The sequence below is a fragment of the Staurois parvus genome, unplaced genomic scaffold (genome assembly GCF_062004578.1).
Source record: "Staurois parvus isolate SC_StPar_1 unplaced genomic scaffold, SC_StPar_1.0 ptg000282l, whole genome shotgun sequence".
In the NCBI taxonomy this organism is placed as follows: Eukaryota; Metazoa; Chordata; class Amphibia; order Anura; family Ranidae; genus Staurois; species Staurois parvus.
In genome coordinates this window covers 2,478,629-2,504,610 of record NW_028318078.1, presented here as the reverse complement: position 1 = coordinate 2,504,610, position 25,982 = coordinate 2,478,629, and the positions used below count along the sequence as shown (strand labels likewise).

At 39.7% G+C, this 25,982-nt stretch overlaps 1 protein-coding gene across 8 annotated transcripts in view; it reads right to left on the bottom strand.

The window, feature by feature from the left end:
• Positions 1 to 25,982, bottom strand: part of CACNA1D (calcium voltage-gated channel subunit alpha1 D) — a 537,089-nt gene that overhangs the window by 259,257 nt on the left and 251,850 nt on the right. For 6 of the 8 annotated variants that reach the window (XM_089681862.1, XM_089681857.1, XM_089681856.1 and 3 more), the window contains exon 8: positions 22,415 to 22,518. In XM_089681862.1, coding sequence (XP_089537988.1) covers positions 22,415 to 22,518 — 104 coding nt within the window. Of the gene's footprint in view, positions 1 to 20,243; positions 20,348 to 22,414; positions 22,519 to 25,982 lie in introns of all 8 variants that reach the window. The other 2 variants (XM_089681863.1, XM_089681858.1) reach the window with 1 other exon arrangement.

Sequence of the window (25,982 nt, the reverse complement as noted above, 5' to 3'; positions counted from 1 at the left end):
AAGGCATAAACCTGTCTTTATAAGGTCCCACAGTTAACAGTACATGCCAGAGCACAAACCAAGCCATGAAGTCCAAGGAATTGTCTGTAGACGTCCAAGACAGGATCGTATCAAGGCACAGATCTGGGGAAGGTTACAGAAAAATGTATGCAGCATTGAAGGACCCAGTGAGCACAGTGGCCTCCATCAGCCATAAATGGAAGAAGTTTGGAAACACCAGGAATCGTCCTAGAGTGGGCCGCCTGGCCAAAATGAACGATTGAGGGAGAAGGGCCTTAGCCAGGGAGGTAACCAAGCACCCGATGGTCACTCTGAAAGAGCTCCAGCATTTCTCTGTGGAGAGGGGAGAACCTTCCAGAAGAACAACCATCTCGACAGCACTCCACCAATCAGGCCTGTATGGTAGAGCAGCCAGACGGAAGACACTCCTCAGTAAAAGGCAAATGGCAGCTGGGAGTTTGCCAAAAGGCACCTGAGGGACTCTGACCATGAGAAACAAAACTCTCTGGTCTGATGAAACAAAGATTGAACTCTTTTCCCTGAATGCCAAGCATCATGTCTGGAGGAAACCAGACACCGCTCACCACCTGGCCAATACATCCCTACAGTGAAGCATGGTGGTGGCAGCATCATGCTGTTGGGATGTTGTTCAGTAGCAGGAACTGGGAAACTAGTCAGGGTCGAAGTAAAGACGAATGCAGCAATGTACAGAGACATCCTTGAAGAAAACCTGTTCCAGAGCACTCTGGACCTTGGACTGGGGTGACGGTTCATTTTTCAACAGGACAACAACGCTAAGCACACAACCCACATAACAAAGGAGTGGCTACAGGCCAACTCTGTGAATGTCCTGGAGTGGCTCAGCCGGAGCCCAGACTTGAACCCGATTGAACATCTCTGGAGAGATCTGAAAATGGCTGTGCATCGACGCTCTCCATCCAACCTGATGGAGCTTGAGAGGTACTGCAAAGAAGAATGGGGGAAATTGGCCAAAAATAGGTGTGCCAAGCTTGTAGCCTCATACTCAAAACGACTTGAGGCTGTAATTGGTGCTAAAGGTGCTTCAAGAAAGTATTCAAAGGTGCTTCAAGAAAGCAAAGGCTGTGAATAGATGTTTTTTTTTTTCGTTTTTTATTTTTAATAAATTGCAAAGATCTCAAATTGAACTTCTTTCACGTTGTCATTATGGGGTATTGTTTGTAGAATGTTGAGGGAAAAAATGGATTTAATGCATTTTGGAATAAGGCTGTAACATAACAAAATGTGGCAAACGTTAAGCGCTGTTAATACTTTCTGGATGCACTATATATATATATATATATATATATATATATATATATATATACATACACCTTCTGCGCTATTAATGATTGGACACCATGTCCAAGATGAGGTGATGGGGATTTCTGCGATACACTGTTACACTGAACATGCGGGCTCCCTCCCTCCATTTTCACCAGCATGGCCCTTGCTTGCACTGTGAAAAGGCTCCTGCAGCCTCCTGAGATACGGGATGGGGTCTCCAAGGGGGCTGCTGGAGCAGGCTATGTCACTCAGCTCTAGGCCATAATGGCTGCTGGAAAAAAAAGAAATAGCAGAGAAAGCAGGTATTATTATTGCAGGTGGGGGGGTTACATTATTTCTAGCATATTAACAGATATTTTTCTGTACTTACAGTAAGTTTAAAGGGACAAAAAACTTTGGGAAATTTGCATGTATTCCAAGATTTACTTTTTTTTCTTTATATGCTTTAATACCAAAAGTATGAGAATGCCCTAACCCTAGCTGATTGTCCTAATGCTGTTGGAAGAGCTGAAACGTAAGGGAAAGAATCTTTAGTTTCACTTAGTTTACAGTCAACTGTACAGGAACATGTCTAAATCACTTTAATGATGCAAACGACAATCAGTGACTGTATGCTTTCACTTTTCATTTAAGCAATGGTTCATAAAACCATGCATACCCCATAAAGCAGTCTGCACATACCCTAGCCACTATAAATGAAATCACTTTCAAGTTTTAGTATCATTTAAACTTCTACTTGCTGAAAATGTCACTGAGAGTCCATGGAAATTATATTTCCAGAATGATGGTGTGAATATTTAGCAGCAGTCTTGTAATTGACTTCAACTATTAAAGGAAAACTCCACCAAAATGTATTTGTACTTAAATGTCCACATTGTGAACCCTGTGTTAAGAACACCACAACCCTTTTTCCTAAAGATACTATATGTATTGGTTATGGTATCCCAGTTTAGGATAAATTGAAAACGAGTTGGTTTTAGAACAAAGGGAAGGGGAGTAAATCAAGCTAAAGGAAGGCCTGCAGATGACAATAAAATGTTAATGGGGTTTTCCTAATCATTCTCTGGTTTTCCTTCTCAGATAAGCCCTGAAGTGTTCCCCTTATCAAAAGACTGGAGGTTTGATCTGATGATGTGGCTCTCAGGTAGTGCTGAACTGTAGCTGACACTGACACATGGTAGCTTCCAGTTCCTGCGCTAAACCCAACCAGGATTCACCAGAAGCATTGAGCCCAAGTGCTGTTTTAAAGCAACGCAGAGAAAAAAGTGTCTATTGCATTGCTGCTTTATAGTAGCACTTAGGGCCTAGTGGTTAAAGCTCCTTTCTACGGAGATAATAAATAACCATGCCGACGCCTGTATATATTCTATTGTTTAAATTTTTAAAAAAGCTAAAATACTTACCAAAAACTCCAGTCATATACCAGGTCAGGTCCTAGTTTTTTTTTCTTCTATGCTGTAGTATAGGAAGGTCCAGTCTGCTGTGTCCATGTCGCTTTCTGCTGCCACTGGCTATTGGAAGGGCCCATAGCAGGGCAGAGCAGTGACGTCATGGAAGAGAGCGACGTAACAACAGATGACTAGTGACGAGAGAGTAGAGAAGCTTCAGACCACCAGTTTCCACTACGGCATGAGATGCCCTGAAGGACATGTGACAGCTGGTTCTTCCCAGTTTTCATGAACCTTCGAACATTAGGTACATTCTCAAGGCACAGGGCATTGTGCCTGAGAACATTAATAGTCAGATTTCAGGCACCACTTGGCTACAAACACATTAGGTTCAAGCTAGGATGTCTATATAGAAGAGCAGGAAAAGGAAATGTTTGCTTTGGTGGCAGCTTAACATTTCACAAAAAAGATTGTTGATTGATTTGTTGGAAAATAAACTAAATGCCCATTTCATTTGGAAAAATCACAATTACACATATGAAAGATATTCATGTTTGTGGATTGAATACTTTTACAAGAAAATTATCATGAGAAAAAAATAACAAGCGGAATTAATATAATTTATCTATCTTAATAAACATCACTTGAGTCACTGGTTCAAGTATGCAGATAAGGAGTTCTCAGTTTATTTTTACTTTATTCTGTATATTTGTTTCCAGGCAGAAAGTATTAACCCTTTACTGGGCTTTGTAAACACTACGTCAGAACAGAACTGCTTGCAAATGGCTAGATCAGTAACCCCTAAAGTTGTAAAAAAACCTAAGTCTAACTATTTTCAAAAATGTCCCCTCCTCCAGGTTTTCAATCACTTGATCGCTGTGAGAGCCAGTCACAGAGATCATGTGATTAGGAAGATGCTCCACCTCCTGGCTTTAAAATATAACTAAAGGCCAAAGTTCTCTTTTTAGATTTGGACAGAGTGGAGATGCATTAGATCACCCATTAGGTTTTTATTGCAGTCTTTGCCTCCATTAGAGAGAGTCACCTTCTCTATTTGTCTTGTTGGCCATTATAATCAAAAGTGTAAGTAAACAAAACCCCAAATTTTGGATTGTCCCAAGGAAGTAAAAGAGGTGAAATTTTCCAATGGAAACACTAGTTCTGATGACCAAAGAATCCCCTTAACTTGTGGGGATTATCTCTCACTTCCTATTTTTAGCTATGGAACAGGAAGTGACGGTAAATCTCCCCAACGGGACATAGATGGCAAAATAAACTAACAAGGGTTAGAACCCTTCCTTATTCTATCCAAAATGGAAAAAAAAGTTATGTTGCATTTGTATGTGCTAATAATAATTTTAGTGTCTTTTATTGAAAATATTGTATTGATATTATCATGCATTTTTTTTACTGAAAATGCCTGCTCAGGTGTTTGTTTTCATTTTCCAAACTGATGAAAAATGGCACATGGAATGTTATAGGCTACACCGAAAAGTTCCCATTCTCAACTTTTTAGAACAATGGCCTATAATACACTATAGTCCCTTTAAGGAACAAAGTGAATTAATACGAATTTCTTGTGCAAATTGTTGCTGTGGCAACCTGAATAAAAAGACCTTCAAAATGTTATAGAGAAAAAAAAGAGCTGTAATGTTTCAGTTTTAAATTATACATCTTGTCATGTTAAATTTACACTGTTAGCGTTTTGCTGCAGGCATTTATTCTTTGCCAAGCGGACTATTTAGAAAGTGTTTAAATATATCACATGATTTGGAATTACAGTAATCTCAAAATTAAGAGTGGTGGGAAGTGTCAATGGCCAGTATGTCATATCAAGAAATGAGTATTACTCATTTCACTTATAGCACTCATGGCACTCATAGTAAAATCACTATAACTAAAGACACATGTTCCAACTCTCAGGCCATTCAGTCATGCTCCTACAGTGCATTGTTAAAGAGACATAAAGTATATATATATTTGCTTCATCAGATTAGTATTTTTACCATTCTGGGTTTGGGCCTAAGAAATGATTTAGATAACTGTTTGTTTAGAAATGATAAAACAGAATGCATATTTTAAAGTGGACTTGCCCTTTGCACAATCCAGCCTGGAAATTGGCTGCTCAAGTAGCCAATGTTGTTTTATGGAAAAAGGGGCTGAAGTCTCATCCTCCCACATACCTGTATTTTGCAGAACTCTGGAGGGGTGGCTGGTTGGCCAACAGGTGGGTGGGGGAGGTACACTTTAGCCCTTCCTAGGACAGGATATCAAGCAAACCTGTGATTGTGCACTGAATGGGCAAGGTACAGGTCCCTGTTTGTTATTTAAACAAAACAAAAATTGAATGCAATAGAAAATCTATTATATTCACCTATCTGACAGCCTGTGACCCTTACCCTTGCTCTTATCCAGGACTACAACCTCCATCAGACTCTTAAGCATTTGACACTTCCAGGAGTGTCAGATGTTTTTTTCCTCTGGCTGCTATGGAGCCAGGACAGAACAGTAACTTCTCCAACTGAGTGCCATCTATAGATTTGTACCAATCCAGACAACATTCTTGGTAGATACAGGTCTAACTGGGTTCTATTGAAAGGAGATAAATCTTTGTGTGAACAGGTTTCTCCTTTCAGTTCTACGGCTATGCTCTGTGCAGATTCATGTTGGTAGAGATCACATATTGTGGGGGAGATTTGATAAAACTGGTGCACACAGAATCTGGTGCAGCTGTGCATAGTACCAATCATCTTCTAGGTTTTATTGTCAAAGCTTCATTGAACAAACTGAAGTTAGTCATTGATTGGTTACTATTAGTATTCTATTCCTAACCTATTTTTATCTCACTCCACTGTCCTTCCCTTCTTATCAAAGACTAGAAAAATACCATCTTTCCTATCCTATTTGACCCCTGCCTTACCCCCTGATCAATTCTGAATATCTCCTGGATGTTTTAAAATCCGTCCATCTGTCCCAGATTTTATTCTTAAATGTTTTAATTTTATCCTCTCCAATATAATATAGTTTTTCCATCCTGTATATAAACTATATTTATCCAGTCCATTATTTTCGGGGTTTCCTGGACCTGCCAGAACCTAGGGATCAATCCTTTTGCCGCATTTATTAAGTGAAATATCATTGAGCTCTTATATTGTTTCACCATGAGGTCAGCATTATGAAACAAACAGACCCAGGGATCCTTAAATAAACTATACCCCGTTATTTCCTGTATTTGTTGTATTATTCCCTGCCAAAATTGCTGTATTTTGGGGCAGTCACACCATATGTGTGCCATTGTTCCCTTCTTCCCACATTTCCTCCAACATAAAGGTGAATTTGTTGATTATCTGCCACACTGGGTGTAACATAGCACCTTACTAATCATTTATAATTAATTTCTTTTGTGTTCATATCCACTGCACAATGTATTAAGTTAAATATTTTCTTTTTTTCTTGATCATTTAATTTTGTTCCTAATTCCTTTTCCCACTTTTCTAAAAACGATGGAGGAACAGTTGCAGATATAGCAGTAAGAATCTTATATATGCGAGAGGTAACATGCCTTCGCATTATATCCATACTAAAAAGTTTTTCAAATGGATACATGTCCTCCATCGTCCTCAGTGGCTGCAGAAGCACTGTAACAAAATGCCTTAATTGATAATAACGTCACTCATCTAACATTAGAAATATTTCCTTCTTATTTTTGAAATCTATAAAGTGCACAATTCCACTTTGTCAGTAATATCTTTTAGACGTGCATTTCTATCCTTTATCCATTTACCTGCAATATTCTCATTCCCCAGAGGGAAGAGTTTTGTTCCCCACAACGGTATTAACAGTGAATTATATTCTTACCCCCTTTGTATATGAATTCTATCCTATATCCTAAAAACATTTCATGTTAAAGTGCTTGTATTATCCAAAAATGTTCTAAACTGTTGTGGAAGCCAAATAATCTTATCTATCTGCGACCCACTAAGTGTACTTTCCATTATTACCCAACTTTTCGCCCGTGAGTTATAAATCCAATCTGCTATTCGTGAAAGCAACACCACACAATAATATCTCCTAAAATCCGGCATGTCCATGTGGTCTTCAGATTAGCACAACGACAGTGTGTAGAGAACTTCATGGAATGGGTTTCCATGGCCAAGCAGCTGCATCCAAGCCTTACATCACCAAGTGCAATTCAAAGCGTTGGATGCAGTGGTGTAAAACATGCCACCACTGGACTCTAGAGCAGTAGAGACGTGATCTCTGGAATGACAAATCATGTTTCTCTGTCTGGCAATCTGATGGATGTGTCTAGGGTTTGGCAGTTGCCAGAAGAATGGTACTTGCCTTACTGCATTGTGCCAAGTGTAAAGTTTGATGGAGGGGGGATTATGGTGTGGGGTTGTTTTTCAGGGGTTGGGCTTGGCCCCATAGTTCCAGTGAAGGGAACTCTTAAGGCATCAGCATACCAAGACATTTTGGACAATTTCATGCTCCCAACTTTGTGGGAACAGTTTGGGGATGGCCCCTCCCTGTTCAAACATGATTGCACACCAGTGCACAAAGCAAGACATGGATGAGTGAGTTTGGGGTGGAGGAACTTGGCTGGCCTTCACAGAGTCCTGACCTCAACCCGATAGAAAACCTTTGTAATGAATTAGAGCAGAGACTGAGAGCCAGGCCTACTCGTCCAACATCAGTGCCTGATCTCACAAATGTGCTTCTGGAAGAATGGTCAAACATTCCCATAGACACATGCAGTTATAGCTACAAAGGGTGGGCCAACTCAATAATGAACACAACAAACTAAGACTAGGATGCCATTAAAGTTCATGTGCGTGTCAAGGCAGGCATCCCAAAACTTTTGGCAATATACTGTAAAAAGGTTTTGGCATACAGCCCTAGAGATCCTCATCTATACAGGGAATACACTTGGTTTATCGCAGTGTTTCTCAATTCCAGTCCTCATGGACCCCCAACAGGTCATGTTTTCAGGATTTCCCTCAGATGAAACAGCTGTGGTAATTACTAAGGCAGTGAAACTGATCAAATCACCTGTGCAAAATAATGGAAATCCTGAAAACATGACCTGTTGGGGGTCCATGAGGACTGGAGTTGAGAAACACTGGTTTATCGGAAGTTAACAGAGGAGGGTGACCCTAGTATACAGCAGGATTTATGTTTCTCTCCCCCTCATCCCCCTTTTCTTTCAAGGGGATACCATCTAGGCTTTCCGTGTGTGATTACTAGCTATGTATTGTATCACTAGGCACTGTTAAAGTTCCAAGTTTGGTGTCTTATTGTTATTACTTTGTACTCTAAGGGATGGTGGTGCCTATCATGACAACCCTGGTAACATGTTAATTTAAACAGTGGTAATGCTGCCAACAGATAGTTTAAATAAATCCAGAATTTTATTTTAGCGACACACATTAACAAAGCATGCGCAAAACCATGTGTGCACTTTATGTAAAACATTCTGTGTGCAGAACATAGCAAAACTAAAGTGCTGCTTGCATACATAAACATCATAAATAAAATAATAAATCTCCTGGCTCTTCATCACCACCTTTCCATGTGCAACCAAATAACTGGTAGAGCACCATTGTATCTTTTCATCAATGAAGTTCTATAAGGGAGAGGCTTTCTCCTGGTACCTTCCTCTACCTCCTCCCCTCCCCCTAACCAGGCTTTCGGGTCCCCCTCTCAGTCCACCTGTGTCTCCTAAACCCCACAGAAGTCAGCCGCCTCACCACTTGACATGAAGTTCTGGCCATGGCCTTCTTCCTCTCTCCTTCAATGATTTAAGGAATTATGCCGCCAACAGTAACAGACGCCCACATCATCTAGAGCTGACATCACTCCACATCAATGTTTAGGTAAGAAAGTGAAGAGCTGCACCAACGCCCTTCCTACCATCATTAGCTAGAAGCATTCTTTGCTCACCCTCTTCGACGCTGATTGGGTGACATGGATGCTGTTCATCAAGCATTCCCCTCCTCCATAGAAAAAGCATCTTAATTTCCTTGTTTGTTCCCTCCATTTTGTAGGAAGATGGTGTGTAAGGGCATACTGCAGCCTTGGAGGAGTCTACCTTACACACAGTTAATGCTAGAAAATATGCAAATTTTCTATGCGATCCAAAGAGCCATTTCCTATTCTTTAACTGAATCCCAAAGTATGCAGTGAATGCATAGTGGGCCCCCTCTCCCTTGGAGCCCATGTGCACTGCACACGCTACACAAAAAAGACACACCAGCGTGAGGAAGGTCAGAATGCCTTCCGACTGTGCACTAGTGTCTGGTTAAAGTCAGCCATAGATGGTTCAAATCTTGGCCAATTCAGCAGTGAACGGCCGAAATTTGAACCACCTATGGGCAGGATGATTGTACCCAAGTTGATCCAATAGACTACAGTACAACCTGCATGTCAGATTTTGCAACGTGATTATTGCCAGTGGCTATAGTCGCTAGCAATAATCACCAATAATCACTGTATTCTCTTGGCAGGGATGGCTCCCCGCACCCTCACCCCCACTGGGAGGAATCGAGTGAGTTTCTTTCCTGTATACATAAATATTTTCATCTAAAGGAGAACTAAGCTCTCACAAAAGAATACAATTTTTTTTGTACAGCTCTGAAAGTAAACTAGTATTGCTTCTTTTTATTTTTTTACGTTATTTATGTTTCCCTTCCTGAACTGTGCAGTGTAGGAACTTCCAGTGGATGTCAGTGTACGAGGTGTGACAATTTAATTCCTGGAAAGAAAAGACAGAAAGTGAGATTAAATCCAGCATGTAAGAGTTGACACCATAACAAGAAGGGAAATCATCCAAAGGGGACATATGTCCTGGTGATAAATGTCTAAGAAATGATGATTCTCCTTATTTTGTGAGAGTTCCTATCATTTCCTTTTTATACTTCTTCTAGGCAAGTGCATGGAAATCTCACCATATAGGGTGTTTTTTTCCTATCTACTGTATCCCCCCCAAAAAAAGTTCTGAACCTAAGTCTATATTTAAGGTATTACTAAACTCAAGAACCTGCATTCACTATATCCGGTCTCCCGCATTACACAGAACATGGAATTGCAATTATTTCAGTAAATATAAACCGGTAAATACTTTTTCTCATCAGCAGTATATAGCAGTCTTGTGACTTCTATCAGTGTCCAGCTAAGCACTGGTTTACGCTTGTAGAAGGCGTTTTCATTCTCCTCTCACTGTCCTATGAGGCTGCATGACCCCTGACCTTCTGTCTGGACAGCACTGATTGGCCCTGTGACTTCTAGGACTGTACTATTAGCAGATGGATTAGGGACAGGGAGGAGCAGAGCAGACAGGATCAAACCAAATGATTTTACTGTTGTGGGTTTAGTATCACTTTTAAGAGTTTGGATTTAGACACACCACACTTTAATATTTTCTAGCCAGAGGTTTAATATATCTGTTGTTATATGTTTGGTAAACTGACACATTTATCCATCAATTGCTAATTAAACTATTTATAAATCCTTACCATCAGAAGTGATGTCAGTCTACTGTTGAATTAGCATGAACATTACCGGTATTGCTATGTGAAATACAAGACACACAATATTCATTAAGCAGGCCTTGACATTACCACTGAAATCTGAGTTCAAAGGGTGAACTTTTTTTTTTCCAAGGTACATATTCCGTGTTTCATGCAAGCTTCCTTGAACAAGACAGTAGATAAAACCAACTAATTACCTTCCTGTGCAGACCATCTCTGTCCTTCTGGACTAAAATTAGCCATATTATATCACATCAAGGTCCCAAGGGGACTTCTTATCCATCTATTAAGTGCACTAACAAATTCAAGATAATTCTGGAGCCACTACAGACAGAAACTGATAATGTCACATTCTGTTTCTACAATAAAGACGCAAGTGTATATTAAAGCATACCTCCTAGTCATTCAAAATGAAAGTGTATCTACATACAAAAAAAGTTATTCATAGAGTAGGGAAGGATAAAAAGCCCTGTTAGGTTAGGTATTGCTGTGCTCCCACTAAGGCAGGCCATAGACAATGCGATTTTATTTCCTGCAAACACAGGTTGCAGCAAAGAAAATAGCTTGATTCCGCCATCAATAGTCAGTGTTGATGAGGGAATCAATCCTGTGGAGCTATTGTGTTCTCCCAGCGGGGGAGAACCATCCCTGGTAGCAATCCCATAAAAAAAAAATCTGACAGGCTGGTTGCATCTAAGTCATATACAACAATCGAAATGGGTAAAATTAGCCTGCCCATAGAGTATTATTATTATACAGGATTTATATAGCGCCAACAGTTTGCTCAGCGCTGTACATTATAATGGGAGACAGTACACGAGACAGTACAGTAACAATACGATTCAATGCACGAGGGGTTCGAGGGCCCTGCTCCTCGGAGCTTACAATCTAGGAGGGAGGGGATAGTGGTACAGGAGGAAATAGCTGTGGGGGATGGAGTGGTAGGAGGAGTGGAGGAGTTCAGTAATTAGCTGAGGGAGGGGTACTCAAACTAATGCCTACTATATTTAACAATTCCAAAAGTCCCCAAATATGGCATGTACAAATACTTAAACGAAAAACGAGGGTGCATATGCACCAAAAGCCACGGGAAGAAACAATGACCTAACTTTAATTAGGATGTTTGTAAATAGTAAGGATTATTGTGTGTGTGTTGTTTACATACTATTAGAATGGAGAACAAAAAACACTCATCATCCTCCAAAAGCAACTAGGAAAAAAGTGAACTATCTCTCACAATTCCCTCCTATCCACCTGTATGGTGATCAGAAGATGTTGTTCTGCAAAAATTACATCACAAGAACAACAACACACACAATAATCCTACGATTTACAAAAATCCTAATAAAAGTTAGGTCATTGTTTCTACCGGTGGCTTTTGGTGCGTGGGTATACACACCCTCGTTTCTTGTTTAAGAATCTGGTCATAGATGGTCTAAATCTTGTCTGGTCCCTGCTGAGCTGACTGATATTCGAACCATCTATGGCCGCCTTAAAGAAGAGGCTCAATCTGTAAAAATAAAAAAATAAAAGTCAGCAGCTACAAATCCTGTAGGTGCTGACTTTTAATAAATGGACACTTAACTTGTACATTAAAAAAGATGTGTGATCGAAGCCTAATATGAGTATCCACATTGTGGCACCACCCCAGCATTTTCAATATAGAAAAGGAGAAGAAAAAAGTGGGTAACCACACCTATTACTATATAGGGATATCTCGCTCAAGACAGAGGGGACCTTACAATGGGAAATGTATACAACACAAGTATAAATAAAAGCATATATTTATTGGCTCATCCAATTAAAAAGACTAATTTCTCATAAAAAATATATGATACTGAAATCCAGCAGTATCTTACAGTCTTTGGATATTATGGTAGTGTGTAACAAGCGTGTAGGTTTGACGTGTTTCACTATATTTGCTTCCTCAGATCCACACTTGAGATGAACCACTAGAATCAATAAGCAATACAAAAATAATACACATCAAAATTATAACAGAATTATATTTTAAACATACAAATATAAAAAAAAATGATATATGGCAAAGACAACAACGGGGAAGGAAAAAAAACACATCTCACTTCCGGTGACGTCACATCCAGAAAAAAGGGTCCTAAGATAGTGTCCGTAGGACTTACGTTTTTTCTGGACGTGATGTCATCGGCAGTGATGCCGATGACATTGCCAAATTGGTTTACCTTGCTATTGATGAATGTGTGGAGCATCCTACCGCCATTCTCACGCCAAACGACATGGAGGAAGATTTTTTATGGAGGGACGTGGGGGATGGGACAGCCAGTAGGCATTTCCAATTATTAGGCATAATGTAAAAAGGGCATACAGTGGTGGGACATTTTCACATCCAGCAGCCTATGAGATCTTGTTAAGTACAGTTGATGACTTGGTGAGTAATGAATACTGCGGATTTTGCCCCACGTTTTTTGTGGCTCGCTATGTTTGGTGATATTTTCTTTAGGTTTTTGAGTTAGTAATGTATATATCTTTTTAATGGTATAGGTTGATTTAATGCTCTTGAATAACATCCAGGGAGCAGGTATGGAATGGCTTTGGGCATATTAAACTGCACAATTCTAGGATTACACATCTAATGACAATGATCTCCTGACTCCCCTCCTTTTAGTTTAACAAGGTGGGTTTGAGTAGAACGTTATTGGGTGTTTTTGATTGATGTTGGTTGTTGAAGTTGTAACATAAGTTATATGTATCCTGATGTATATGTTTACAGAGTTTTATATTTGCTCACTGTCCATTTTTTGGGCTGGGGTGAGAAATGACTCTTCTTGATGAAGGGTTTCCATATTGGAGACACAGTCCGTTATTACACTGTGTGGATTTATGTGGTTTAGGCGAATGCTATGTCATTATGTTTTTTGGTTTTTTTTTTATTGTCTGTGTTTGGTTTTGTTTCTGGTCCTGACTCATTATTCCAACCATGGATTGCTTTATAAACTGGAGGGTTTCTTTTCACACGGGTGTAGTCGTTAGGGTAAGCTGGATATTAGTGTGTGTGTGTGTGGGGGGGGGGTTCCATCCCCCATTTTTGTCTTTGCCATATATTTTTCGTTATATTTGTATGTTTAAAATATAATTCTGTCTTTTGATATTGTATATTATTATTTATCCTGAGATAGCAAATAGAGAAAAAAACACATTAATCCTACATGCTTGTTACACACTACCATACTATCCAAAGACTGTATGATACTGTTGGATTTCGATATCTTAGGTTTTTAAGAGAAATTATTATTTTTAATTGGACGAGCCAATAAATATATGCTTTTATATAAACTTGTGTTGTATACATTTCCTATTGTTAGGCACATGTAAAGTCCCCTCTGTCCTGAGCAAGATATCCCCATCTATCAATCGGTTTGGTTACCTGCTTTTTTCTTCTCCTTTTCTGTATTGAATTAATGGACACTTACCTGTCACAGGATCCAGCACCATCCTCATTTGGGCTAGTTCTTCAGTAGACTCTGGGTTCCTAAATGTTGGCAACTTGCTCTGCAGCTTTTGGCTTCACCACTAGGTGCCCACAGCACATGCGTGAATTGCGCTGCATTTTGTGAATGGTACTGCAGTGTCCCAGAAGACTGCGGGGAGGGAGCATAGAAGGAGAACTTCGCCTAGGCGATCCAAGTAAAAGTGGGACCTGTCAAAACTAGGTACCTGCCCCCCCTCTAAAATTACATGTCAAGTCAAGCAGAGGAGGAGGGGGAATGTCTTAAAGGAAAAAGTCCCCTTTTGGGTGGAGCTCCGCTTTAAGTAGACTCATCTTTGCTATTTTTGTGTCCAGTGTCACCAAAACAAAAAGTAATGGGAAATTCAAGAAGATATAGTTTTTACCAGGACAAAAGGTGAGAGAATCTTCCAATTGGATCCAATATCAACTGCCTAAGAAAGGGAGTTTTCAAACAACAAAAAAGGTAAGTGTATCTGAACATAATTCATAGCATCCTTTTACCTACCAAACTTGATTGCACCAGCAGGAAGAACAGCGGTCACTACCCCAAAAATAATCAAACCGACAACTCACAATACACTTTCCAAGGTCAAGCCCATTTTGTATTTATATATATATTTGCTAGTAGGTATAGCCATCCATAAAAAGTAGCTTTTATTTTGCCATTAAAAGAGCCATAGAGCAAAGGAGAAAACCTCCCTGGCTTTATGTCAATACATTTTGTCAGAAGACTGATTTGGACAATTTTCAAAGCGCAGACAGCAAGAGTGTATATTAGGAGTGGCTGGTGGGAAAGGATTTCACTTTGGAAAAATTTACTCTTACTTCCTGTTGTGTACTGGCAAAGTAACTGAATTGAAATTACACACACCAAAAAATTATATGGGTTGTTTCCATTCCCACCTCAGTCCATAATTCAAAACAAACACTTTGGCTTTAGATACTTTTCAAAAAGCAAATATTAAGAGAAGTATGAGTTTCTATTTTTTCCCCCCAATTATACTTACAGTACCTTGAAAAAGTATTCATATCCCTTGAAATTTTCCACATTTTGTCATGTTACAACCAAAAATGTAAATGTATTTTATTGGGATTTTATGTGATAGACCAACACAAAGGGGCACATAACTGTGAAGTGGAAGGAAAATGATAAGTGGTTTTTAAAATGTTTTTCAAATAAAAATCTGAAAAGTGTGGCGTGCATTTGTATTCAGCTCCCTTTACTCTAATACCCTTAACTAAAATCTAGTGGAACCAATTGTCTTCAGAAGTCACCAGCTCTTTTGTGAAGCCCTCAGAGATTTGTTAGAGAACGTTTGTGACAAACAGCATCATGAAGGCCAAGGAACACACCAGACAGGTTAGGGATACCGTTGTGGAGAAGTTTAAAGCAGGGTCAGGTTATAAAAAAAATATCCCAAGCTTTGAACATATCACGGAGCACTGCTCAATCCATCATCTGAAAATGGAAAGAGTATGGCACAACTGCAAACCTACCAAGTCATGGCCATCCACCTAAACTGACAGGCCGGGCAAGGAGAGCATTAATCAGAGAAGACGCCAAGAGGTAACTCTGGAGAAGCTGCAGAGATCCACAGCTCAGGTGGGAGAATCTGTCCACAGGACAACTATTAGTCGTGCACTCCACAAATCTGGCCTTTATGGAAGAGTGGCAAGAAGAAAGCCATTGTTGAAAGAAAGCCATAGGAAGTTCTAATTGCAGTTTGCGAGAAGTCATGTGGGGGACACAGCAAACATGTGGAAGAAGGTGCTCTGGTCAGATGAGACCAAAATTGAATTTTTTGGCCTAAAAGCAAAATGCTATGTGTGGCAGAAAACTAACACTGCACATCACCCTGAACACACCATCCCCATCGTGAAACATTGTGATGGCAGCATCATGTTGTGGGGATGCATTTCTTCAGCAGGGACAGGGAAGCTGGTCAAGAGTTGATGGGAAGATGGATGGAGCAAAATACAGGAAAATCTTAGAAACCTGTTAGAGTAAACATACAGCCAGAGCTACAATGGAATGCTTTAGATCAAAGCATATTCATGTGTTAGAATGGCCCAGCCAAAGTCCAGACCTAAATCCAATTGAGAATCTGTGGCAAGACTTGAAAATTGCTGTTCACAGACGCTCTCCATCCAATCTGACAGAGCTTGAGCTATTTTGCCCTCGAAGAATGGGCAAAAATTTCACTCTCTAGATGTGCAAAGCTGTTGGAGACATACCCAAAAAGAAAGAAAGAAAGGAAAGGTGGTAATATTGACTCAGGGGGGCTGAATACAAATGCACACCACACTTTTCAGATATTTATTCCTAAAAAATTTTGAAAACCATTTATCATTTCCCTTCCACTTCACAATTATGTGCCACTTTGTGTTGGTCTATCACATAAAATGCCAATAAAATACATTTGCGTTCTTGGTTGTAACATGAGAAAATGTGGAAAATTTCAAGGGGTATGAATACTTTTTCAAAGCACTGTACCTAGGTGGATGCAGCATCGGTCCAATGCTGCATCTGTCTCTCGCTGGCTCTAAGGGAGAGAACACAGTGATCACATGACCGCTGATCGCTGAGTTCTCACAGCCGCTCTGAGCAGAGAGTGGTGACTGTCAGTCACCGCTGTCTGCTCTGCCTCTCCCCTGAAGCACTGGGCTGTAAAGAGGGAGGGAGCGGCTGGCTCAGGCTGTCAGCAGATCACTGAGAGGCTGAGCCAGGTGCTGCTCCAGACCCTGGGGTGGATCCTGACTTTAAAGTTAGGATCTTTCCACATTCTGGACCGGCTGAGTGACGTCTGCCGTCAGCGGGCTTCAGCCCACTGTCAGCTGAAAACAGATCACAGGACTGCAGTACGAACTACTCTCCTGTGATCCACAGGAGAAATACAGCCAAAAGAGCTTTGACTATACTCGTCCTTTAACACCAACATTTGCTCTCCAAATTCTGCCACCACTTTTTCAGTATTTGTGGACATAATGGGGTTAATTTATGAAAGCTGCAAAATAAGGATAACTTCTTTATAGAAAGCAATCAGCTTCCAAGTTTTATTGCTAAAGCTTAATTGAACAAAATGAAGCTAGCAGCTGATTGGTTTCTATGCAGAAGTGAGCCTGATTTTACACTCTTCAGCCTTAGTAAATAAACCCCAATTTGTCTAGTGGTTTGAAGACTGGAATACATTTGGGAGCTGTGTCCACTCCAAAAAACAGAATGATTCAAAGACTGGCACGCTCACCCAATTTCTTGTTATAACAATTGTGAAATTTGGGAGGGTTCTTTGTTTTTGACTCCCCCCCCCCCTTTCTTTTTCTACTTAGGCGCTAGGCCTCAAATATTGTAAAATTATATCTTTGTATGTTCTTCCATTTCCATACCAATAAGAAGACATGAAAAATAAAACAATTGAGAAACTCAGGGTAGAAATTTTACTGAAAAGCTTGGCTTCGTCTTGTACACTGAACGTACCTTTACATTTGTCCACTGTAGTACTGTGTCATGCTGACCCCAATGAACCTATCATTTTCTTAAATATCCTCCTTAACATACAGCGTTTTAAGTGCTGATGGGGCACCTTGCAAATAACAAAGCCTCTCCATTATACTTTGCTGCGAGCAGCACTAAACTAAACATAATTTTTTGTAGTCTTTTTAACCTAAAAATTAAGGGGTCATTCCTGGAAACTGGAAAATCTGTTATAAGCACCAGCTTTCATTTTATTTTGCTTTAGTTTTCATAAATTCAGAATAAAATATATTTGCCTGTCAACTAGATTAAAGTGGACCTTCACCCTAAGTGACATCTTGGGCTGCCCTGCCTCCTCTCCCCTCCCTCTCTTACCAATGGACATGATTTTTTTTCCAATACTTTAATTATGTGCAAAGCAGCACTTTCGCATTTCTCGCCTAGGAAAAGCTTTCTATTCACGCGTACACACACGCTGGATTGCCACCAATCTACGCATGCGCGTGTTTTTCTCTGAATACTCAAAGACTGCCAGCAGGGAAATCCAAAACCTTCCCTGTCTTTGCACATGCATGGAAACCCCCCTGTGCGTGCCCAGATGTGCCAACAAGCTCTGCCAGGACCAGATGGCCGGACAGAGCTCTGTGGATATATTGCATGCACAATAATGATGGTGCTGGAGGAGGGCCTTACTAGAGCTGGGTAAACACAGGGCAAATTTCATCCAGTTCATCAGGAGCTAGACAAAATTGGAATCTTGGGTGGTCTTGTTGGCATCCTCCTAATCTGAAAATCAAAGGCCATCCTTTAATCTGAAAATCAAAGGAGCCCCTCTAAAAATTGTTGGCTGAAGAGCGTCTGCATCCAATTAGATGCAACTATTATTTGGGTATTCTGACACCTGTAGACGCCTTCTGTCAGAATTCAATATCCAAAAGAGATTTGTCCATCCATGGTGTTTAGAGTGGATAGGGGGAATCAATTGATTTCTTGAGAAGAGAGACATCTCACAGTGTATGGTCTGCTTTAGTGGAGAAAACATTACTGTATTGGGCTCCATTCATATTTACAAAATGTACCTCAAAATTTTACGAACAACCAGTGACACCATTTCATGCTTAAAATGGTTGTAAACACTTACCCAGTAGATACCCAGTGAAGTGACTGACCTCAGGTGAGACACAGAGATTCAAGAAATCCTCCCACATACAGTAAGTTCTACCTGTTTATCTGAAGCCCTCTCTTCTGTACAGCCATTCAAAGTGCAGAATTTTAACGTTTTTCAGAGATTTCAGAAAAAAGGGGGCAGAAAGCTGAGGTTACACTATGCAGAGTTCAGTGAGGAGAGCTTTGAGAGCTGATTGGAGGGAAGAGACGCCCCCCCTTCACACAACTCACAGGAACAGAGCTGAGGCTGTCAATCTGCTGGAGGTCCGTCCCCTGTCACCATTTTTCTCTTGGTGTCAGGAAAATGTGTCAGAAGTTACTCATGCTGATAGCAGAGGAACAAAGCAGCAGAAAGAAATGACACTTAGTGCTCTGGATCAAGTACACCCTATAAAGGGATATGCTTTTGTTCATATTTCATGTCTGAGATTCACAACCACTTTAAGGTTTGCACTAGTTTCAAGAGAACTGACAAAATGAGAAACTTTCTAGCAGATGTATCCCAGTTTAAATGAGAATCCCTATTTTACCCTAAAAGATTTGGATTTAACAGGTTTAGACTGAGCTTGGTTTTATTTTTGCAGGACCTAACTGTCCTGTTTTACTTTAGGCTGGTAGGAGTTGTAGATTAAGAATACCAGAACAAGGATCTGAATATATGTAAAAAAAAGTTTCTTTTTTTTTTTACTTATCTGTTATCTATGTACAGTGGCCAAGACACATTTAGGATTTGAACATAGCAAAATGACACCATTTTTAGATTTAACATAGAAAATTAATGAATATGGAAAAAACAAGCAGTCAGGCATGCAAAGTGATTAGGACAGCACCCTGACAAGAGTGTAGGTGGCCGGTTAAACAGATAGAAATCACTCTAGGACTGAGAGATCAGTAAAACATAAGAAAAAGACACACAAAGGCAAAAATGCATTCAAAACATGTCATTAGTTTTGATCTATTGTAGGTCTTTTTAATTTGCAACCACATTGCGAATATCAGTCTTCCTGGTACTGTTGAATGTACCAGACCCATGAACAATGTGGGAGCCATTATATAGTGTGGATCAAAGCTTTAGAAATGCAATATGATAACTGATAAACAACCAATATCATCAACATTGCTTGGTGTGGAATGTGGACCAGTAGTAAAGGGTTCCAAACAACACTGAAAATGATCCATTTAATTTTTGAAGTGTTTAGTGTATTTTTACTTATATCAGCTCTCACTGTTTTCCTGCTCATCCGTGTACCTCATCACTATGTCAGATCCTCAGTATATATCCTGCTTAAATGTTTGAATTCCTCTTAGCTGATCTTTCACTATGACAACTAACTTTACCATACATCCTACTGAATACATGGATAATGATTTGTATTATTTGCATAAAGTGGAGAAGGGCAGAATGGAACTAGATAACTCAGCCATATGGCAACGAGAATGGGCAAGATAAAAAAAAATTACCTTTGTGGTTTTACTTATGGAATCTCAACCAAAGCTGAACTTCCGGTGCTCAATTAGAAAGGAAGAATAGGAATACTTTAGAACAGTACTAATTGGCTACCTCTGTTGCCACTCAGCTATTGACAATCTATTGGACTTTACTAGCTTTAAAAATACATTCTACCTCTCCAGTTAGGGTCTTCTCTGGTCTACATGTTGTGCAGCTCTGCCAAAGAATAGGCATAGTTCTTGCTGCATACTGTGTAGTTTCTGTGTCAGTCTCACGTTATTTTGACAACCCAACATAATCGACCAAACAAAGACAAAACAGAGTAAACATGATGTTGTCAGCATGCAAGACACATATTGTAAGTATTTTACATTGTGCAGATGAGAAGACAGTCGGCCACCTAGCACACAGCAGTAGAATATGCAAACACAATTCAACTGCTTACCCACTAAGTACACCAAGAACCAGGTTAAGAACGAAAAATGAGCCAAGGATAATAAGACTAACAAAATAGACCCATGGCCACTCACATCCTATGGCATCATTCACCTGTAGGAATTTAAGGAAGGTGGTTATAGTCTACTCATATACTATACAGCAGAGACCAACCTACAGCCACCGAGTAACATGGTCAACTTCCGTCCACCTCAGTTCTGGCCTAGAGTTGGATGTAATCAAAAACACATATCTCTCCCAATGAGTTTTTTATTAGCTTGTCTACATGTGATATTTAACAATTATGCAATATTTAAAGATGTTCTTCAAGACAAGCACTTGCAGTTTTTCTGTGAGGGTATTCTAAGGTCAATAAACTGCTCAAAGATAGGAGGATGGTGAGAGGTTTAAGCTGGCCATAGATGGATCGAAATTCGGCTGGTTCAGCTGGCTATGAACTTAGCCGTTCCTGCTCCAGAGAAGTCAATCTCACAATCGGCTTCTCTCAAACGGGGCTGTTAGAAAATTTTCACTTGATCAGAGTATGCAGCCAATAGACTGCAGCGCTGATCAGTGTATTGAAACAGGGGAGCAGTCCCCATTGTCAGAATACAATATTGCAGTGGGTAAGATTCCCCTATCCACCTTGGTTGTGTGAATGGAGGAATCCATTCTTTTTTTTTTTTTCATATGAGCCAGCTGACTCATTAAAAAAAATTGATCCATCTATGGCCAGCCTTAGACTCCACTTGATTAGTTGCTGTCCTGATGTAAACTGGTTACTAGTACAGTGTCTGCGTTATACATAATGATACACTTCATGGAAAACAAGTACACAGAGATAGAAGAAAAACTGCTCTTTACGTAGTCTAGCAGACTGGGCTAAACTGCAGTTCAATGTTATATATAATAATGTTTTATATATTATTAATCGTTAATTTAAAGTACAATTCTTTTTTAACTATTTTAGGTAGACAAGTAGAAGATATCAGCTTGTTGTTGTATTCATCTTATAAATGTGTGCTAATCTTTTAAAATCCTTGTTTCTATTTGTAATTACATGTGCATGAGGACAGTCTGCTTTGCAGTGCTACACAATGGTTATATAAGTCTATGAGTTAGCTCCCTGTCTGCTATCTTATCTCATTTTCTATAAACAGTTATTAAGCATTTGGGCAGGGTAATTGGAGTAGCTAAGCTGCCCTGAATCCAGCGACCAATCATCAAATATTTACATATAATAAAATAAAAAAAGGAAGAGGAAGCTAGTAAAAATTCAAGTCAAATAAAATTATTTTAGCCGCTGCAATAAAAAAATGGTTCTAAAGGCTGGAGGTTTTTTACCTTCATGCATTCTATGCATGAAAGTAAAAACCTTCAGTGTGCAGCTTCTCCCTCAGCCCTACCTTATACTTACCTGAGTCCAATATCAATCCAGTGATGTGCACAAGAACAGCAGCTCTTCCGAGTCTCTCCCTCCTCATTGGCTCAGACACAGCAGTGGGAGCCATTGGCTCCTGCTTCTGTCCATCACAGCCAGTAAGGAGGGAGCAGGGACAGGGGCTGAGCCGCGCTCTATGTGTCTTCTAGACCCACAGAGGCGGCTTGGGAGAGAGCAGCACGAGTGTCCCAAGAGCAAACAGCTTGCTCTGGGGGCAGTCAGCAGGGGAGGAGCCAGGAGCACCGGTGGGGGACCTGAGAAATGGGCTGCTCTGTGTAAAACCATTGCACAGAGCAGGTAAGCATGACATGTTTGTTATTTAAAAAAACAAACAAACATATGAACCTTTAGTATCACTTTAAATATGTTCCCGTTAAAAATGTACTATTCTTTCCCTTCACAATGATATGCCATTAGCTCACATTGCACTAACAATGCTATACATCAGTAGCTCCCAATCACCAATATGCTTTAGAAAGGCTAATGTATAATCAGTATATCTCTTGGATTTCTTGGCAAGTTAAGATTGAATTAAAAACACAGCCTTTCCTTTACCCCTCATTCATGAAATATTGGGCCTTCGTGAAGAACATCTTTAAATATTACTAATCTGTGCCAATGTTACATGATTGTTTATTGTATGTTCCTGGAAGGGAATTTGTGGCCTTATTCTTATCGTACATTTTGGTGGCAGCTGGACACTGGGCTCTGCCTTCATGATAGAAAAGGCATGTGCTTACCCGCTTAAAACACCAAGAACAAGATTTAGCACGAAAAATGACCCAAAGATGACGAGACTGACAAAATACACCCAAGGTAATTCAAATCCCATAGCATCATTCATCTGGAAGAAATAAGATGGACTTGTAGAAAGAAAAGGCAAGACATGACAGACATTAGAAGGAAGAGATTAAATCCCATTGGACACTTAAAGCCCAACTCCAGCCAAAACATTTTATTCCATTTTAGATAAAGCATGGGCAGGCTACAGCTTCTGTCAATTATTTGTTGTCAGTGTCACTATTGGGGAGATTTTCTCTTGCTATCGGTCAAGGCAAGGAGTGCTTGCAAATCTTTTTACAGGGGGCAAAGACAAAACAAAAGCACATCTATAGTAGTGTGTGAAAGGGTTGCAATATATGACAATGTTTTCATTGTAGTTATAAGGGAAGGTAATAGTAAGGGAAATATCCCTAGTAGAGTCAAAACATACAGGAAAAAAAACCTGACCTATTCTAAAAGTTTAAAAAAATAGGCTGACCCACTACAATTTCTAATTGTTGGTCATTGAATCTATGTTCCGAATGTTTGTTTATCTTTGCTTAATATTCAATAAAGCTCTTTGTAAAAGAAAAAAATAGGCTGGAGATAGGCTTTAATAACTAACATGAGAATGTCATACAAGTGCAAACAATAGACAAGAAAAGTTATATAAAGACAAATAGTAAGCATTAAAAGACTAATAAAACATGAGCAAAAGTTGGACTATGCAAGCACTGTTAAGAACAGTTATTTCTATTTTTTTTCTCAGGAGCTGAGCAAGAACTCTTAGGTATTAGGAAGCTTTCCGGAGAGGTGTTAATTATCAGAAGGTCCTCCTTTGACTCCTGCAGTTCTGAACTGTATGATAATATAAATCACTAGGTTACATTCCGCTACAAAAAAAAATTGTATCTGCATTAAGCAATAACTATGAACCAACTTATGCTTAGGTTTTATCAACCCCTGACAGCATTTTGCTGATTGGATTGCCATGAAAAAATTAAATGACACAAACTGTTTAAAGAGGATCTATCAATCCAAAACTGGGATTTTAAAACATTTAGATGTACACTGGGAAGGGCTAAAAATAAGCTGCAAAGCAAATGTGAATATAAAGTAATTTATATTGCAATGAGTGTACGAGACAGGATTTATACCCATATATGTCTATAACTGTAATTATAAGCAAAAGCTTTTTCTAATTCTCAAAAGTATAACAAGACTAAATTTAGCAGATATTGGACTCAAAAAGCTCTTATCAATTTTCATGATTAATCAGTAAAATACTAATTTCATAATGCTCAGCTCACCTTGGAGTTGGGTCTAAGGGTTTCTTAATTTGCATCAACATAATTTAAATTCATAATGAATTACAAAAAACAGCAAATGAAATGCCTTACATTTTTACACCTTAATTTAATACATATGACCTTGGGAATAAATTTAATGTATTTGCATTGGAAATATTATTCCCCCAAAACTTGTGTTACTTCCTGTTTAAATCACTCTATGAAAGACTACGGAGCAGCCACACATATAATGTCACACAGGGACCTTTTTTTTTAAAGTTAGACATAGCTGGAATTATTTTTTTGCATGCAAAGCCAAACATGTAACATAAAACATAAAAGAATATAAATTTCAATTAGTGTTGAACGTTTTGTTAGAGTATTGAATGAGAACAGTTAAAGATGAGGCAGTTAATTTGAGATTTAACAAATATTCCTAATCTCATAATTTGCAAGTGACTCTAGACTGCAGGACAATTACAATGTCTGCACCACAAAAAGGATGGTGCCAGTTTAAATGAACGTGGGTTAATTAAATACAATTTAATATGAGATGTGGTTTGAGGTAACTTGGTACAAATTTTAAATGTTGGGATGAAGGTTAAGGGCGTCTTCACATTGCCCTGTTATGCCTTGGCTGCAGTGTGGGTGCAACATAGTGTACCCAATTTTTGTGCAGGTTAGCTGCGCTTCCAATAGACTTCTAATATGTCCCGCGGTTTTGTTGCACCAAAACCACGGGACATAATGGAAGTCTATGGGAAAGCACAAGTAACCTGCACGAAAGCTGTGGATACACGGTGCTAAGACCAAAGCACAGAGGATCAGTGTGAAGCCCCCCTAAAGTGTAAGTGAATCATATGCCCCCTTCCATAACTAGGAACACTATTTCTATTTTATTTTTCGACTGACCTAAGCAGTAAGGTAATGATGAGTATATGCTACCACAGGCTTAAACACACCCTGTAGCAAACTGATCACAGTCAGTTTGATATCAAGATAAAAAAAAAGGGACAAATAAAGGTAAGCCAGCATGCCAATTTTTTTAAAGTGTAACTTCAGATTTACAAAAAAAACCACACTATGCTGTCCCATATGGGTATCCATAGAAGGGCTCCCCTTCTGTGTGAACGTAGTCCACAACCACATTTAGAAAAAGCTTCTCAAAACCCTTTGAAACCAGCAATGTCGCCATCCCGAGTTATTGTTAGGATGGAGCAACCATTGAAACCAGTACCCCCAAGTGTTACGGAAGAGCACACCATCCTGTTCTTTTGGGCTGCACACGCACAGTGTGTACTGTATTTTCCCCGGTCACCTATAATGAGCTCAGCAAGTGGACAGCAGCGAGTACACACTGCGTGTATGCGGACCAAAAGAAGAGGACGACAGAAGATGCTGATCCCAATTTGTCCCCAATATAACTCAGGACAGAGCCATGTGCTGCCTGACTGCAAAGGATTTTAAGAAGCTTCTTCTAAATGTGGTTGTGGACTTAATTATTTAAACAGAAAGAGATCCCTGCCCGGTAGGTAAGGTTACTACACTATGCTAATATACTTATATGGGACATAGTATGCTTTTTTGTAAAGTGAACTTACACTTTAGGTACTTTTTAAATTTGTGTGGCACTCTCGGTATAAAGGTTTGTCACACTTGAAGGTAAAGTTAAGGGGTATATTGAAGTCAACAGTTCACAGATAAAAGGTAAACCCAACACTATTCAGGGAAATTGAGTGTCTTTTCCATTGCTTTAAAAGAGTGACAGAACCCTAATAGGACAAACCCACATCACACCTTCACTGGATACAACCCCCAGGAAGAAAAACTCACTACAAAGTGTTTCCAATAACACCATCTACTGGCCTAGCACTATCACACAAAAGCCGGACCTTAACCGCCTGCTGACCACCATATTGACAAATGATGGACGTGCGGAAGCTCTCTTGTTCTGGAAGGATGTCATACGCCGTCCTCACACTCTAGCCGCACATGCGCGTCCCCAGGGGCGCGCGATGCTGCGGTCAGTGGCGCGCTGACAGCGGATCACCAACTGTGGTGACGCCGATGGTGTAGGCTCTTTACCATGTGATCAGCTGTGTCCAATCACAGCTGATCACATGTAAAATTGAAATTCCGGTTATCATCAGTCCTCTCCTCACGCGCTGTCAGCTATAAGCGGCAATCTTCAGAAGAGACATCTACACTGATAATCAGGGCACTGATCATCAGTGCCAATTATCAGTGCAGCCCCATA